Source organism: Bubalus bubalis, chromosome 5 (genome assembly GCF_019923935.1).
Source record: "Bubalus bubalis isolate 160015118507 breed Murrah chromosome 5, NDDB_SH_1, whole genome shotgun sequence".
Lineage (NCBI taxonomy): Eukaryota > Metazoa > Chordata > Mammalia > Artiodactyla > Bovidae > Bubalus > Bubalus bubalis.
Window position 1 is genome coordinate 131,782,969 of NC_059161.1, and position 16,884 is coordinate 131,799,852.

At 64.7% G+C, this 16,884-nt stretch overlaps 1 protein-coding gene across 1 annotated transcript in view; it reads right to left on the reverse strand.

Annotated features, from left to right (window-relative positions):
• Positions 1-393: 393 nt before the first annotated feature.
• The window catches only part of MUC2 (mucin 2, oligomeric mucus/gel-forming), a 28,830-nt gene continuing 12,339 nt past the window's right edge, over positions 394-16,884 (reverse strand). Inside the window, exons 30-53 of the mRNA XM_045165882.1 lie at positions 16,214-16,621; positions 15,443-16,048; positions 14,803-15,199; positions 12,242-12,716; positions 9,444-10,581; positions 8,516-8,788; positions 8,044-8,252; positions 7,572-7,746; positions 6,905-7,152; positions 6,305-6,488; positions 5,813-6,038; positions 4,828-5,006; positions 4,512-4,581; positions 4,292-4,392; positions 4,156-4,187; positions 3,480-3,657; positions 2,848-2,952; positions 2,590-2,630; positions 2,298-2,420; positions 1,953-2,051; positions 1,539-1,667; positions 1,309-1,348; positions 860-986; positions 394-767 (exon numbers count right to left, since the gene is read on the reverse strand). Of these exons, the coding sequence (XP_045021817.1) occupies positions 545-767; positions 860-986; positions 1,309-1,348; positions 1,539-1,667; positions 1,953-2,051; positions 2,298-2,420; positions 2,590-2,630; positions 2,848-2,952; positions 3,480-3,657; positions 4,156-4,187; positions 4,292-4,392; positions 4,512-4,581; positions 4,828-5,006; positions 5,813-6,038; positions 6,305-6,488; positions 6,905-7,152; positions 7,572-7,746; positions 8,044-8,252; positions 8,516-8,788; positions 9,444-10,581; positions 12,242-12,716; positions 14,803-15,199; positions 15,443-16,048; positions 16,214-16,621 (5,786 nt within the window). The 3' untranslated portion in view covers positions 394-544. The remainder of the gene's footprint in view (positions 768-859; positions 987-1,308; positions 1,349-1,538; positions 1,668-1,952; positions 2,052-2,297; positions 2,421-2,589; positions 2,631-2,847; positions 2,953-3,479; positions 3,658-4,155; positions 4,188-4,291; positions 4,393-4,511; positions 4,582-4,827; positions 5,007-5,812; positions 6,039-6,304; positions 6,489-6,904; positions 7,153-7,571; positions 7,747-8,043; positions 8,253-8,515; positions 8,789-9,443; positions 10,582-12,241; positions 12,717-14,802; positions 15,200-15,442; positions 16,049-16,213; positions 16,622-16,884) is intronic.

Genomic DNA, 16,884 nt, shown 5'->3' on the forward strand with positions numbered 1-16,884 from the left:
GGCGTGGTTCAGGACCAGGCTTGTGTCTATTTCCCCCAGGAGGAAGGGCATTTCACACACATGTATGCAAATGTGTGCATACTCACACACAGGTCACACAGGCAAACACACACTCACATGCACACAAACAGGTGCAAACGCAGCTCAGTGGCTCCTTTTTCACAAATTCAGGCTCGGAGGGCCTCCCGCAGGGGTAGCCTCCAGCATCTTGAACGCACAGCGAGGGCTTTGTGCACGCCAAGGGCAGGACAGGCATCCGAGTACAGCCTCCCCCATGTCCCATGTGCAGAGCCTGGTGGCCAGGTCCCATGCACCCCCCTGGAAGTGGCCAGACCTGGGCTGTGCCCAGCAGCCCACCCAGGCCCCCAGCCACTACTGAAGCACACCAGCACGGCGTCTCTGCCCAAGTTTATTTTGGAAAGCAAAGAATCGAACAAAGGCTCAGAAAATAAATACTTCCAGAGAGAAAGTCAGCTCAGAAGGCGAGGCAGCTGAGGGGATCAGTGGGAAGGGGACACGGGACGGTGGGGGCCGGGCCCTCCCCTCACCCCCGCCCGGGGGCCACCCCGAGGGGCAAGGAGCGCCGGGCCCTGCGCTGGGCGGGAAGCTCGCACAGGGTGTCCTGGCACAGGCAGCTGTCAACGTGCGTGTAGGTGTAGCGGAGCGTGCCCCCGCCCGGGCACTGCAGCGCCACCTCCCGCTGGCTGGTGCGCTGCTCCCTGCAGCAGGAGCACCTGTGGTCCAGCGCCTGGGCCTCGGCCGAGTACCTGCGGGAAGGCGGGCTCAGGGTCCGCCGCCCGCGGGGCGGGCACGGCCTCCCCCACCCTGCCCCCACCAGGCCCCGGCGCCCAGGACTCACATGGCGAAGGTCCCGCAGGACCCAGAGCAGTCGTTCATGGAGACCAACGCGGTGCAGCCGTTGTGTGAAATCTCCCTCACGACGGGGATGGCAGCACAGGAGATGCTGGTCTCATTGCGAGAGACGCCTGGGGAGAGAGGCAGAGGCTGGGAGGGGGTCTCCGCCTTCTGCGGCCCTCCTGCCCCCCTCACGGCCTCCTCCTGCCTTCCCAACCGCCACCCACTCCAGGGCCCTCAAGCAAGCTGGGTCGTCATGGGCTCCTGGAAGGGATTCAGGCTTCCTGGGCACCCCAGGTGATGTCCTCAAAGTCAGTGTCCAGCCGGGAGTGGCACAGAGGGGACAGGGCTCCCGGGGCACCATCCCCTTCCACCCCCTCCCCTCAAGGGGCCCAGAGGGAGCCCCCGCCAGGCCTGGGCCACAGGGCCCGCCCGCCCGAGCCCCACACTCACATTTCCTGCAGCAGCCATTGGGCATGAGCTTGATGGAGCCCTAGGGGGCAGGAGAGACAGTTGGGACCCCAGACCCCCCAAGGTGACAGTGCCCCCTGCCAAGAGGGTGGAAGGGGCAGTTCCTGCAGAAGGGCCCAGAGCGGAGCCTGCAGCTGTTGCCACGTCCTGCGATGGAGCCCGGCCCCCCAGGGATATCAGGGCCCCACTCCAGGAGTGACGGGCCTGCTCACCTGGACGCAGGTGCTGGGGTCAAAGTCGGGGCAGGTGATGTTGGAGACGGATGAGATGAGCTGGTTGTGTATCTTCACGCAGCTGAAGAAGGTACAGTTGTTCAGGGGGTCACTCTTCATGTCTCCAGGCTGCAGGTCGGGGTCGGGGGGGTTCTGTGTGAGGCCTGGTGGGAGCCCTCCAGGCTGCTCCCTGGCCACCTTGCCAAGTGCAGCCCATAGGCCCAGAGCTGCAGAGCCAGTGACATCAGGAGGGGCCCAGGGACCCGCGGCCCACAGTCCCCAGATGGTCCATGTCCCACAGCGGTGGCCTGACTTGGAGAAGCCACCCAGAGGGCCCAAAACCCCACGACAGGTGTCCTGACGGGAGGCAGGACGTTCTCGGCCCTGCGGGCGGAGGGGGTGGGGGGGCCGCACCTTCAGGACCAGGCTCTGCTTGCCGGGCCGGGTGATGATGCAGTGGGTCTGCTGGCACTTCTTGCAGCACTCCCCGGGGGCGTCCACCAGCTCAAAGCCCTGCGGGACACCGGGGGGTTGGCGTGGGAAGAGGAAGGGCCGCTGGGCGTGAGGTGGGCGGGCCCAGCGCGCCGGGGCGGGGCGTGAGGTGGGCGGGCCCAGCGCGCCGGGGCGGGGCGTGAGGTGGGCGGGCCCAGCGCGCCGGGGCGGGGCGTGAGGTGGGCGGGCCCAGCGCGCCGGGGCGGGGCGTGAGGTGGGCGGGGCGTGAGGTGGGCGGGCCCAGCGCGCCGGGGCGGGGCTGCTCACCGGGCTGCAGGTGGTGTTGCAGGGCACGTGGGTGCAGGTGATGACGTTGAGCTGCGTGGCGTTGTCCCTGCGGTCGGTGCAGACGCAGTTCTGGCACTTGGATGAATAGACTGGAGAGCCGGGCTTTGGGCACAGGGAGGGCGGGTGAGGTGGGCCCACGCGGCGCCTCCCCTCCTCCAGGACGCCCCCCTGTCACCGGGAGGGGGGCCCCCACCAGCCGAGCCTGCCCAGGACCCTGCCCCCAAAGCCCCTCTTCGCCCCCACACCACTCCCCACGGCCAGCAGGGCTCACCTGGTACTCGGCGTGCTCCAGCACACACACGCCCTTGGGCACTTGGGAGAAAGAACCAGAACAAGGGTCAGACTGTCCTGCCGGACCTCGGGGCGGATGCACAGCCAGTGGACAGCGTGGGGGCATGGGGCTGGGTGATTCCTCCAGGCAGACCCTGAGCCCCCAGGCAGGGGCCCCTTCAGCCGTCCTCTGCCCCCCACACCCAGCTGGAGCCCTGCCCACCCTAGGCCTCGCTCCCACCCAGCCCGGCCCACCTACCACACGAGTACTGGGGGCAGCACCTCCTGGGCACAATCTCGCTCTTCACCTGGAAGCCCAGTGAGCACAGCGGGGGCTTCTCCCTGCACAGGCTAGCATTGCACTCTGCAGGCAGTGGGGACACGCCGGTGAGCGTGCGGATGCTGCCCCGGGCAGGGCAGGCCCTGGGCCTGGGCCCCCTCAACCCCCTCCTGCCCAGCGCCCACACCCCCACAGACACGCCTGAGGCCCCAGCCTCCAGGACCACGCAAGAGCCCGGCCACCGCGCCCGCCGGCGGGGCCTTACTGCCCAGAAACAAGCCCCATTTAGGGCTGGATATGCTATAGTCCAGGGACGCCCGCCGGCGGGGCCTTACTGCCCAGAAACAAGCCCCATTTAGGGCTGGATATGCTATAGTCCAGGGACGCCCGCCGGCGGGGCCTTACTGCCCAGAAACAAGCCCCATTTAGGGCTGGATATGCTATAGTCCAGGGACGCCCGCCGGCGGGGCCTTACTGCCCAGAAACAAGCCCCATTTAGGGCTGGATATGCTATAGTCCAGGGACGCCCGCCGGCGGGGCCTTACTGCCCAGAAACAAGCCCCATTTAGGGCTGGATATGCTATAGTCCAGGGACGCCCCGCCGGCCTTACTGCAGGAGGTGAGATTGCAGCAGGTGTTGGCGGGGTCCACCTCCGTGAACGGGTAGGTGCCATCCTCCTCGCACTCCAGCCGGGGCTCCGGCTGGCACGTCTTGGGCTTGCAGATGATGCCGCTCCCGCCCTCCAGGCAGATGCAGTCCTTGCAGTCGAACTCGAAGTGCTCCCCGTACTGCAGGGGAGGGGGAGCAGGCCCCGGTCAGCGCAAGACAGCACCGTGCCGTGTGGCCCACCGAGCGGCCGGCGGGAAACCCCGAGCCCTCCCCACCTCCGAGTGCCCAGGGCAGGCTCTGGGGAGGACACTCACACCACGGCTGGGACCTGCTCCCGTGGGCCCACAGGCCTGGCACGTGGCGGAGGCACCAGGTGTGTCTGCGGGGCTCACGCAGAGCAGAGCTAAAGAACCAGCCATGTGCGGGAGACACGCCACAGGGAAGACGGGCCGCAGGTATAGCCAGAGCATCCGGGGCTAGTGGGCGGATGGGCGGGGCGGGCAGGCGGACGCACAGAGGGGCGGGTGGATGGGCCCCGCACTGGCTCAACCTTCCAGGACTTCAAGGACTCATTATTCCACCTCCGAAGGCCCCAGGTTTTCATTCCACCCCATCTTGCCCCCCAAAATGCAGGGCTCATGGGAGGGCCTAGCCCCGGCACCGAGGGGGTGGCCTACCTCTCTGGGCACGTTGTCGGGCCCCACGCAGCCTAGGAGAGAGAGGAGACAGGCCCTGTGAGCTCAGGCCCCTGCCACAGGCGCTGGGCTCAGCCCCGGGAAGGGGAGGGCAGAGGCCACATGGCAGGCAGCCTACCGCACAGGTCCACGCAGACGTCAAAGCCGGGTGCGTAGCTGGTGGTGCCCTCAGGGCAGAAGCAGCCTTCCACCAGGCGCGTGCTGTTCGGCTGGGAGGGGCTAGAGGAGGGCATCAGGAGACAGGTGTGGGGACGGGTGGGACCACCAGGCCCAGACAGGGCTGCCCAGAGCAGCACAGAGGGCCAGCCAGCCGTCCCAGCGCCTCCACCGTGACTGACCTGGACTTACAGCTGGGCTCCTCCGTGGGGCCACAGGCCCGGTACTCACGGTGGGCAGGGCATGTCACCGCTGGGGAAGGGCAGCGTCAGAGGGAAGGGCCTGGGCCCCCACCCCACCCCCACTGACCGCCGCCCAGCCCCTTCATAGGACCCCGTCCCACACAGGCCAAGCGCGGCCTCAGCCCCTCATGCTGTGCCGAGCCAGGAGGCAGGGGTCCAGCCCCACAGGGGTTAGCACAGCCAGTCTTCAGGCGGTCTGGCCCCCCACCCAGCCACGATTCCCGCTGAGCCTGGGGTGGGGCAGGAGGGCACTCACGGCAGGCCCCGCCAGTGTGGTTCCGCCAGTCCACGCAGATGCCCTCCTGGGCACACAGAGCCGCGTAGGTCTGCAGGCTGGCACACTCCAGGTTCGAGCCGGGCACGTAGCAGCTGTCGAACAGGCAGGCTTCATAGTAGTGCTGGGGGGGCGCCAGGGCATGGCACTGGGCAAACAAGCTGTGGAGGAGGGATGCATGTCACGGGCCGGCTGGTGCCCCCAGCCTCTCACGTCGCCCTGCCCGGCACCTCCATCTGGGCTGCACCCCCTGGGGGCCCAGCTCAGCTTGTACCACCGGACCAATGCCCATGTGCTAAGAGTGGAAGCAGATCATCAGGACTGGCCTCAGGGGTACAGGCTGGCCTCAGGGGCTTGGGCTGGCCTCGGGGGCCCGGGCTGACCTCGGGGGCATGGGCTGGCCTCGGGGGCCCGGGCTGGCCTCGGGGGCACGGGCTGGCCTCGGGGGCCCGGGCTGACCTCGGGGGCATGGGCTGGCCTCGGGGGCCCGGGCTGGCCTGAGGCCATGGCTGCCAGCACTGAGGCCAGAGGAAGAGCACTGTGCTCGGCCCCTAGAGAGGGAAGGTCTGTGTCTAAGTGGTCACCAGGTGCCAAGGTCCCCCAGCAAGGCCAGCAGGGGCCGTCCTGGCCTCCACGCACACACCTCTGGGGGTGAAGGGCTCACTTCCACTGATACCAGTTTTGGCCCCCTCTCTAAGCCCAAAATCCCCTCCCCAACATCAGTTATGGATGCTAACTCTATCCTGGGTCAACTGGCCTACCCCAGCCTTCAAGCTCAGCAGACACTGCACCATCTCAGGAGGCAGGAGAGACAGGATGGGGGGAGTCACAAAGGGCCCTGGATACCCTACAGGAGCCCAAGTCCTGGCCCCGCTGTGACTGCCATCTGCCTTCCCAGCCCCAGGCCCAGCGCCAGCGGCCTTTCCATGGCAGACCAGGTTGGAGTGCGGCTTCCAGAGCGGATCACCTGTCCTTGATGAGCTCACAGAGCGGAGACGCACAGCCCTTCGTGGGGAAGCTGCTGGTGCCCACTGTAGGCGAGGTGGTCGGGCGCCTGGTGGTGAAGCCGGTGTGGGGACAGCGTGGCTTGGAGGGGTCGTTCACCACCCAGGAGTCAGCCGCGATCTCGCAGTTGTCAATGCTCTCCCCGCTGGGCAGCACACAGTCATCCAAGGTGGTGTTGGTGCACGTGCCTGTGTGGGTGGGGAGGCCACGTGAACACACACCAGGCCCGGCCGTCCAGCAGGGCAAGCCCCCAGGACCCCCTGCTCCAGCCCGTGTCCCTGGAGGGCCCCTGGCCGGGCCTAAGGGCACAGACGCGGCTCCGACTGGCCTCCCACAGGGGCCAGACCCAGACGCGGCCGGGGGCCCGTGGGGGCCTGAGCAGTGTGCAGAGCCACCCCTGGGGAGCAGCTCCCGCAGCCAGCCCCTGCCAGGCCATCCTCCCCCAGGGGCTCACCACACTGGCCCTTCGTGTTGTTGCCAAACAGGCGGTAGGGCAGCCGGATGGAGAAGGAGAGGCCATTGTAGGACACAAGGGCGCCCAGCTCGGGGATGTCAACCATGTAGTTGATGCCCGACTCGTACACCCGCAGCCCGAACTTGGTGTAGGGCAGCGCCACGGCCTGCCTGTTGACCTGCACCTGCGGCAGGAACCCCGGGGCGAGGGGTCAGGGGGTGGGGCGAGCCATGGAAACCACCCCTCCCCCTCCCCGCTTCCTTCCCATCACACTGGGCCAGATCCTTGTCCTGACTAATCCCAGGGGCCAGGTGGCAGGGGCACCGTCCTCACGGTCCCCCCTGGAGGCCTGGGGACCCCGAAAGTGGGTAGGACTCCCTACGTGGTGTGTAGAGAGCCCCTGTCCTCAGGGAGGGGGCACTTGCTACAGAGACCTGTGTCCAGGGTGAGTGGTAGGGGGTGAGCAGCGGAGGTCAAGGGGCCCTGAAGGCCTCCAGAGGGCCCGTGAGATGTGTCCTCGGAGCGCCTCTCCAAGCCTGGCTCTGGGTCGGGGGCAGCCCAGCCTCCCGCTGCATAAGGACGCCCGCCCCGCCAGCGTACCTGCACCGCGATGGGCATCATTCGCACGGTCTTGATCAGCACCTCCTGGGTCTCGTGGCGCACGATGAGCGTGCGGGGGCAGGACACCTCGTCGTTGACATCGCAGTGGTAGTTGTCGACGTAGATCCCGAAGTTGTCCACCCGGGGGCTGATCTCCTCCACCAGCACGTAGGTGCAGTTGCCCTGGTAGCTGTAGTAGAGCCCGTCGAAGGTGACGTAGTGTGGGTCCCCCCAGCCCGTGCAGTAGCCTGCGGAGGAAGTGGGGTGAGCCCGTGCCGCACCCCCAGCTGGGGGCAGGACGGGGACAGGACATGCTCAAGGCTCGGGTGGGAAGGGCAAGCAGAAACTGCGGAAGGCCCTGCAGTCTGGTTCCCGGGGCACTCAGGGCATCTGGGCCCCGAGAGGGCACGTGCCCCTCGGCCCACAGCGGCCCAGCTTCAGTCCCGACGCCTCCTCTGTGCCCCACTCTCGGTGGTGGCCACCCTCCACCAGGCCAGCCCTGCCCTTTCCTGGACCCTGGCCGAGAGGAGGAGCCAGCAGGAGGCAGGAGAAACCGCTCCCGACGGGGGCCTGACTCCTCGGGCACCCAGCCACCAAAGCCAGCACGACAGCCTGGGGTCTGCAGCACCCCGGGGAGCAGGCGGGGGTGCCCACGCGTCGGGCTTACAGTCACACTCCCAGTGCCAGCAGCACTTGTCGGGGTCCTCGACGCGCACGGGCGCGAGGCCGTTGGTGCAGGTGGGCATGGGCGGGGGCTCGCACTTGACCTTCACGAGCTCCACGGTGTTGTTGTACTTGCACGTGGCCCTGGTGCAGTTGCACATCCACCAGCTCTCGTTCTCCTGCGGGGGCGGGAAGGACGCGGGGTGGGCGCGGCCGGTCTGGCCCACACGGGAGGGCTGGGCCATGCTGGCGAGGCCCTGCCCAGGAGGCTGAAAGCCAAGGGCGACCCTGTCCAGGAGGGCAGCCAGCCAGGGGGAGAAGGCAGGACGGCCCCCGCACACCCTGCGCCCAGCAGGCTGCCTGAAGCCTTGGCCTGACGGGCTGGTGTGGGGCACAGAGGCAGGGGCATGACCTACAGGAAGGCAGCATGTGGGGTTTAGATGCCAGAGGGGACAAAAGCCGCCACAGACACAGACCTGCCTGGGAGGATCCAAGTCCGGGCACCCGGGGACCCTGGAGGGTGGGGTGCTGGATGTGCTGCGTTCGTGGGTGGTAGGTGTGGACGGGCTGGGTGTTGGGGAGGGTGTGGACGGGCACGACCAGTTGAAGAACTCAAGCGTGCATCCCAGCGAGCAGTTCACGTAGTAGCACGTGTCTCCATGCGTGCCGTTGTACACCAGCTCGCCTGCAAGGGGAGAGACCAATGCTGACGCCACCCCGAGCACTGAGGCTAGCTCCCCCAGAGGCCACGAGAGAGAAGCCCACACCTCCCACTGCCCCGATTTGTGGCTGCAGCATGTGGGGCCGGCCATGGAGACATCCACCCAGGCCCAGCACCCAGCTTCCCAAGCAAGCTCCCAGTGCAGACCTTCACTGTGACCCCCAAGCACCGGGAACCCAGAGCACCACCAGCCTGAGCTGCTGAATCAGAATGAAGAGCTTGCATACCTGGGGCGTAGTAGGTCTCATTCAAGAAGCAGCATGGAAATATGGGGGAGGGGCTGACCCCACTGGTGCTCATGGTAATGTGGGGGGAGGTTCCTGGGGTCACAGTGGAGGTGGACACACTGGAGGTCCAGGTGCTGGTGGACTCTGGCGTGGTCGACGGGCGTCCTGCTGACGTGGGGCTGGAGGTAGGGCTTGTGCTGGGTAAAGGTGGCCCCGTCGTGGATCCAGGGGTGGGGGTGGTCTTCGAGGAGGTGGGACCCGGGGTCGGCGAGCCTGTAAGAATGGAGGGTGTGGAGAGGGCTGAGGGGGTCCACTCCTCTCAGCGCACAGGCGGCATGGCAGCAAACACACACAGGCAGCCCCCTGGAGGTGTGGCATGTGGTGTGGAGGCCTCCCATCCACGTCCCAGCTCCAGGCCTCAGGGCTGGAAGGGGCGTCAGGCCCATGGGCCCCGGGGTGTGTAATGGGGAGGCTACCACGGGACGCTGCTCCACCCGGAGGGGCTGGCCACTGGCCCCTGAAGCCCCAGTGCGGAAGCACCGGTGGGAGTGGGGGGGACAGAGGAGGGTCTCCCAGGGTGCCCGGCCAGCAGCCTCAACTCCCCACGAGGCCCCAAGTCCTTTGGTGGCTCCCGCAGGGGGGCTTTGCCCACAGAACCCATCATACAGCTATAGGCTGAGGATTTGGCCACGGGCAGCCATGCCCAAGGAAAGACATCCCGTGGGGGCAGGACAGGCTGAGGGTCAGCACCTCCATGAACTCTTGGCCGTAGGTCTTGGTGGAACGGCCAGTGAGCCCTTCTAAAACCTTCCTGGGAACTGCATTCCCTGGGAAGAGTGGAGGTACCTGTCTGAACTCCCAGGAGCTGTGATGCACCCCTGATGAGAGGAAGAACCAAGAGTACAAACCACACTTGGTGCCCAAGTACCTGGAAGGGTGGAGCCTCCCACTGGAGTGACCGTCGGCATTGTCAACGTCGGGGTCAGTGGTGAGCTAGAGGGCCCCACAGCTGTGCTGGTGGTGGTAGATGGCCAGCCTGGCGTCACTGTGCCAGTGGGTGTTGGGGCTGGGGTCCCTGTGGTGGTGGTGATGGGAGTTGGGGTCTCTGTGGTTGTGGTAGTGGTGGGGGTGGTGGTCTCTGTGGTGGTGGGTGTTGGGGTTGGGGTCCCTGTGGTTGTGGGTGTTGGGGTTGGGGTCCCTGTGGTTGTGGTAGGGGTTGTGGTCACTATGGTGGTGGGTGTTGGGGTTGGAGTCTCTGTTGTAGTGGTGGTAGATGGCAGGCTTGGGGTCACAGTGGTTGTGGTGGTGGTGGGCGTGGTGGTCTCTGTGGTTGTGGTGGGGGGGGTGGTCTCTGTGGTGGTGGGTGTTGGGGTTGGGGTCCCTGTGGTTGTGGGTGCTGGGGTTGGGGTCCCTGTGGTTGTGGGTGCTGGGGTTGGAGTCTCTGTTGTAGTTGTGGTAGATGACGGGCTTGGGGTCACTGTGGTTGTTGGTGTGGTGGTGGTTGTCTCTCTTGAGGTGGTGCTAGAGGTTGGCATCGGAGTCCCAGTTGAAGCCATGGGGGTTGTTGTACCTGGGGTCTCTGTAGTGGTAGGACTTGGAATCTCTGTTGAACGGGTGGTAGATGACGAAGGGGTAGTGGTCGGCGACGGTGTGGAAACACAGTTAGGTTGAGCAAAACAGCAGTAGACGTTGATCTCGTAGTTGAGGCAGGCAGGCGTCAGGGTGGCTCCCCCTGGCTTCTGGTCCTGGTTTTTGCACACAAGCCCAACAGAGGTGTCACACACCACAGTTTGTTCAAGCTCTTGGAGAGGAGTGTTGGGAGACACGGCGGCTCTGCAGGAGATGTTGGCAACCCAGCCGCTCTTGCAGACGTTCTCAAGGGATTCAACGTCTCCATCTGCTTCAGTATCGTTCGGTTTACCAGAATCCAGCCAGCCAGTCCACCTGCAGTCCGGCAGACACTGAGAGTGTGTTATCACTGTGGTGGTGGGTTTTGGGGTTGGGGTCCCTGTGGTTGTGGTAGTGGTGGGGGCAGTGGTCTCTGTGGTTGTGGTGGGAGTGGTGGTCTCTGTGGAGATGGGTGTTGGGGTTGGAGTCTCTGTTGTGGTGGTAGATGGCGGGCTTGGTGTCACTGTGGTGGTGGGTGTTGGGGTTGGGGTCCCTGTGGTGGTGGGTGTTGGAGTTGGGGTCCCTGTGGTTGTGGTAGTGGTGGGGGTGGTGGTCTCTGTGGTTGTGGTTGGGGTGGTGGTCTCTGTGGTGGTGGTGGGGGTGGTGGTCTCTGTGGTTGTGGTTGGGGTGGTGGTCTCTGTGGTGGTGGTGGGGGGGGTGGTCTCTGTGGTGGTGGGTGTTGGGGTTGGGGTCCCTGTGGTGGTGGTAGTGGTGGGGGCCGTGGTCTCTGTGGTTGTGGTGGGAGTGGTGGTCTCTGTGGAGATGGGTGTTGGGGTTGGAGTCTCTGTTGTGGTGGTAGATGGCAGGCTTGGTGTCACTGTGGTGGTGGGTGTTGGGGTTGGGGTCCCTGTGGTTGTGGTAGTGGTGGGGGTGGTGGTCTCTGTGGTGGTGGTTGGGGTGGTGGTCTCTGTGGTGGTGGTTGGGGTGGTGGTCTCTGTGGTGGTGGTGGGGGTGGGGGTCTCTGTGGTGGTGGTTGGGGTGGTGGTCTCTGTGGTGGTGGTGGGGGTGGTGGTCTCTGTGGTTGTGGTTGGGGTGGTGGTCTCTGTGGTTGTGGTTGGGGTGGTGGTCTCTGTGGTTGTGGTTGGGGTGGTAGTCTCTGTGGTGGTAGGGGGGGTGGTCTCTGTGGTGGTGGGTGTTGGGGTTGGGGTCCCTGTGGTGGTGGTAGTGGTGGGGGCCGTGGTCTCTGTGGTTGTGGTGGGAGTGGTGGTCTCTGTGGAGATGGGTGTTGGGGTTGGAGTCTCTGTTGTGGTGGTAGATGGCGGGCTTGGTGTCACTGTGGTGGTGGGTGTTGGGGTTGGGGTCCCTGTGGTTGTGGTAGTGGTGGGGGTGGTGGTCTCTGTGGTGGTGGTGGGGGTGGTGGTCTCTGTGGTTGTGGTTGGGGTGGTGGTCTCTGTGGTGGTGGTGGGGGGTGGTGGTCTCTGTGGTGGTGGTTGGGGTGGTGGTCTCTGTGGTTGTGGTTGGGGTGGTGGTCTCTGTGGTGGTGGTTGGGGTGGTGGTCTCTGTGGTGGTGGTGGGGGTGGTGGTCTCTGTGGTGGTGGTGGGGGTGGTGGTCTCTGTGGTGGTGGTGGGGGTGGTAGTCTCTGTGGTTGTGGTTGGGGTGGTGGTCTCTGTGGTGGTGGGTGTTGGGGTTGGGGTCTCTGTGGTGGTGGTAGTGGTGTGGGTGGTGGTCTCTGTGGTGGTGGGTGTTGGGGTTGGAGTCTCTGTTGTGGTGGTAGATGGCGGGCTTGGTGTCACTGTGGTGGTGGGTGTTGGGGTTGGGGTCCCTGTGGTTGTGGTGGTGGTGGGGGTGGTGGTCTCTGTGGTGGTGGTTGGGGTGGTGGTCTCTGTGGTTGTGGTTGGGGTGGTGGTCTCTGTGGTTGTGGTTGGGGTGGTGGTCTCTGTGGTGGTGGTGGGGGTGGTGGTCTCTGTGGTTGTGGTTGGGGTGGTGGTCTCTGTGGTGGTGGGTGTTGGGGTTGGGGTCTCTGTGGTGGTGGTAGTGGTGTGGGTGGTGGTCTCTGTGGTGGTGGGTGTTGGGGTTGGAGTCTCTGTTGTGGTGGTAGATGGCGGGCTTGGTGTCACTGTGGTGGTGGGTGTTGGGGTTGGGGTCCCTGTGGTTGTGGTAGTGGTGGGGGTGGTGGTCTCTGTGGTTGTGGTTGGGGTGGTGGTCTCTGTGGTTGTGGTTGGGGTGGTGGTCTCTGTGGTGGTGGTAGGGGGGGTGGTCTCTGTGGTGGTGGTGGGGGTGGTGGTCTCTGTGGTTGTGGTTGGGGTGGTGGTCTCTGTGGTAGTGGTGGGGGTGGTGGTCTCTGTGGTGGTGGTGGGGGTGGTGGTCTCTGTGGTTGTGGTTGGGGTGGTGGTCTCTGTGGTGGTGGTTGGGGGGGTGGTCTCTGTGGTGGTGGTGGGGGTGGTGGTCTCTGTGGTTGTGGTTGGGGTGGTGGTCTCTGTGGTGGTGGGTGTTGGGGTTGGGGTCTCTGTGGTGGTGGTAGTGGTGTGGGTGGTGGTCTCTGTGGTGGTGGGTGTTGGGGTTGGAGTCTCTGTTGTGGTGGTAGATGGCGGGCTTGGTGTCACTGTGGTGGTGGGTGTTGAGGTTGGGGTCCCTGTGGTGGTGGTAGTGGTGGGGGCGGTGGTCTCTGTGGTTGTGGTGGGAGTGGTGGTCTCTGTGGAGATGGGTGTTGGGGTTGGAGTCTCTGTTGTGGTGGTAGATGGCGGGCTTGGTGTCACTGTGGTGGTGGGTGTTGGGGTTGGGGTCCCTGTGGTTGTGGTAGTGGTGGGGGTGGTGGTCTCTGTGGTTGTGGTTGGGGTGGTGGTCTCTGTGGTTGTGGTTGGGGTGGTGGTCTCTGTGGTGGTGGTAGGGGGGGTGGTCTCTGTGGTGGTGGTGGGGGTGGTGGTCTCTGTGGTGGTGGTGGGGGTGGTGGTCTCTGTGGTGGTGGTGGGGGTGGTGGTCTCTGTGGTGGTGGTGGGGGTGGTGGTCTCTGTGGTTGTGGTTGGGGTGGTGGTCTCTGTGGTGGTGGTTGGGGGGGTGGTCTCTGTGGTGGTGGTGGGGGTGGTGGTCTCTGTGGTGGTGGTGGGGGTGGTGGTCTCTGTGGTAGTGGTGTGGGTGGTGGTCTCTGTGGTGGTGGTGGGGGTGGTGGTCTCTGTGGTTGTGGTTGGGGTGGTGGTCTCTGTGGTGGTGGTTGGGGGGGTGGTCTCTGTGGTGGTGGTGGGGGTGGTGGTCTCTGTGGTGGTGGTGGGGGTGGTGGTCTCTGTGGTGGTGGTGGGGGTGGTGGTCTCTGTGGTGGTGGTGGGGGTGGTGGTCTCTGTGGTTGTGGTTGGGGTGGTGGTCTCTGTGGTGGTGGTTGGGGGGGTGGTCTCTGTGGTGGTGGTGGGGGTGGTGGTCTCTGTGGTGGTGGTGGGGGTGGTGGTCTCTGTGGTAGTGGTGTGGGTGGTGGTCTCTGTGGTGGTGGTGGGGGTGGTGGTCTCTGTGGTTGTGGTTGGGGTGGTGGTCTCTGTGGTGGTGGTTGGGGGGGTGGTCTCTGTGGTGGTGGTGGGGGTGGTGGTCTCTGTGGAGATGGGTGTCGGGGTTGGAGTCTCTGTTGTGGTGGTAGATGGCGGGCTTGGTGTCACTGTGGTGGTGGGTGTTGGGGTTGGGGTCCCTGTGGTGGTGGTAGTGGTGGGGGTGGTGGTCTCTGTGGTTGTGGTTGGGGTGGTGGTCTCTGTGGTGGTGGTAGGGGGGGTGGTCTCTGTGGTGGTGGTGGGGGGTGGTGGTCTCTGTGGTGGTGGTGGGGGTGGTGGTCTCTGTGGTAGTGGTGGGGGTGGTGGTCTCTGTGGTGGTGGTGGGGGTGGTGGTCTCTGTGGTTGTGGTTGGGGTGGTGGTCTCTGTGGTGGTGGTGGGGGGGGTGGTCTCTGTGGTGGTGGTGGGGGTGGTGGTCTCTGTGGAGATGGGTGTTGGGGTTGGAGTCTCTGTTGTGGTGGTAGATGGCGGGCTTGGTGTCACTGTGGTGGTGGGTGTTGGGGTTGGGGTCCCTGTGGTGGTGGTAGTGGTGTGGGTGGTGGTCTCTGTGGTGGTGGGTGCTGGGGTTGGGGTGGTAGATGATGAGCCTGGGGTCTCCGTAGAGGTTGTCAATGGTGTGGAGACACAGTCAGGTTGAGCAACACAGCAGTAGACGTTGATCTGGTAGTTGAGGCAGGCAGGTGGTGTGGCTCCCCCTGGCTTCTGGTCCTGGTTTTTGCACACAAGCCCAACCGAGGTGTTACACACCACAGTTTGTTCAAGCTCTTGGAGAGGAGTGTTGGGAAACATGGCGGCTCTGCAGGAGATGTTGGCTACCCAGCCACTCTTGCAGACGTTCTCAAGGGATTCAACATCTCCGCCTGTTTTGGTATAATCTGGTTTACCAGAATCCAGCCAGCCAGTCCATCCGCAGTCTGGCAGACATGGAGAGTGTGGTGTCACTGTGGTGGTGGGTGTTGGGGTTGGAGTCTCTGTTGTGGTGGTAGATGGCGGGCTTGGGGTCACTGTGGTTGTTGGTGTGGTGGTTGTTGTCTCTCTTGAGGTGGTGCTAGAGGTTGGCATCGGAGTCCCAGTTGAAGCTGTGGGGGTTGTTGTAGCTGGGGTCTCTGTAGTGGTAGGACTTGGAATCTCTGTTGATCGGGTGGTAGATGACGAAGGGGTAGTGGTCGGCGATGGTGTGGAGACACAGTGAGGTTTAACAAAACAGCAATAGACGTTGATCTCGTAGTTGAGGCAGGCAGGCGTCGGGGTGGCTCCCCCTGGCTTCTGGTCCTGGTTTTTGCACACAAGCCCAACCGAGGTGTCACACACCACAGTTTGTTCAAGCTCTTGGAGAGGAGTGTTGGGAGACACGGCGGCTCTGCAGGAGATGTTGGCTACCCAGCCGCTCTTGCAGACGTTCTCAAGGGATTCAACGTCTCCATCTGCTTCGGTATCGTTCGGTTTACCAGAATCCAGCCAGCCAGTCCACCTGCAGTCCGGCAGACACGGGGGTGGGGTGACCGTGGTGATTGTAGTGTTTGCAGTTGGGACAGTCGGCGGCGGGGTGGGGGTCAGCGGGGTGGGGGTCAGCGGGGTGGGGGTTTGTGGGCTGGTGGTTGGGGTAGTGGTGGGGGTGGTGGTCTCTGTGGTAGTGGGTGTTGGAGTTGGGGTCACTGTGGTTGTGGTGGGGGTTGAGGTAATGGTTGGGGTGGTACTCTGTGGGGTGGTGGTCAGCGGGGTGGTGGTCGGCGGGGTGGTGGTTTGTGAGGTGGTAGTTGGGGTAGCAGTTGGGGTACTGGTCAGCGGGGTGGTGGTTTGTGGGGTGGTGGTCGGGGTGGGAGTAGGGGTGGTGGTCTGCGGGGTGGTGGTTTGTGTGGTGGTGGTCGGGGTGGGAGTTGGGGTGGTGGTCAGCGGGGTGGTGGTTTGTGTGGTGGTGGTCGGGGTGGGAGTTGGGGTGGTGGTCTGCGGGGTGGTGGTTTGTGTGGTGGTGGTCGGCGGGGTGGTGGTTTGTGGGGTGGTGGTCTGCGGGGTGGTGGTTTGTGTGGTGGTGGTCGGGGTGGGAGTTGGGGTGGTGGTCGGTGGGGTGGTGGTTTGTGTGGTGGTGGTCGGGGTGGGAGTAGGGGTGGTGGTCTGCGGGGTGGTGGTTTGTGTGGTGGTGGTCGGGGTGGGAGTAGGGGTGGTGGTCTGCGGGGTGGTGGTTTGTGTGGTGGTGGTCGGCGGGGTGGTGGTTTGTGTGGTGGTGGTCGGGGTGGGAGTAGGGGTGGTGGTCTGCGGGGTGGTGGTTTGTGTGGTGGTGGTCGGCGGGGTGGTGGTTTGTGTGGTGGTGGTCGGGGTGGGAGTTGGGGTGGTGGTCTGCGGGGTGGTGGTTTGTGTGGTGGTGGTCGGCGGGGTGGTGGTTTGTGGGGTGGTGGTCGGCGGGGTGGTGGTTTGTGTGGTGGTGGTCGGGGTGGGAGTTGGGGTGGTGGTCGGCGGGGTGGTGGTTTGTGTGGTGGTGGTCGGGGTGGGAGTTGGGGTGGTGGTCTGCGGGGTGGTGGTTTGTGTGGTGGTGGTCGGGGTGGGAGTAGGGGTGGTGGTCTGCGGGGTGGTGGTTTGTGTGGTGGTGGTCGGGGTGGGAGTAGGGGTGGTGGTCGGCGGGGTGGTGGTCGGTGGAGTAGTGGCTGGTTGGGTGGTGGTCAGCGGGGTGGTGGTTGGGGTCGAGGTAGGACACTCATCCCTCTGCTTGCAGCAATAGACCCGTATCTTGTAGTCATAGCAGACCTCAAAAGGTCCGTTTCCAAACTGGTCTTCTTTTTTGCAAATGAACCCGAAGGAGACATTGCACTGAGCCTTCTGGCCCAGCGTGTCCCAGCTGAGGAAGGGCTCCACGGCCGCCCTGCACTCGATGTCCCGGGGGGCCCTGCAGATGCCGTCGAACGTCTCTCGGTCCCCGCCGTCACTGTTGGTACTGGGATGGTCGTTGTTGATCCAGTCGGACCAGGAGCAGCAGGAAACTAGGCGAGCAAGACCAGCATTGGCCAGTCAGGTGGGGGCGCGCCTTTCGGGAGGTCAACAGGCTCAGAGAACCCAGAGACCTTCATGACCAGCTGTCCCCATCACCACCAAAGGGCCCGGAGCAGGCTCAGAGACTTCAGGCTGAGCCTAAACTTCCACCCTCTACTTCTCTCCTCTTTCTGCAGCTAAAAACCCGAGACCCCCATTCCCCGCCAGTGACAGACCCAGGCTGAGACACCAGCCTAGTGCCCCTTCCTCAGCT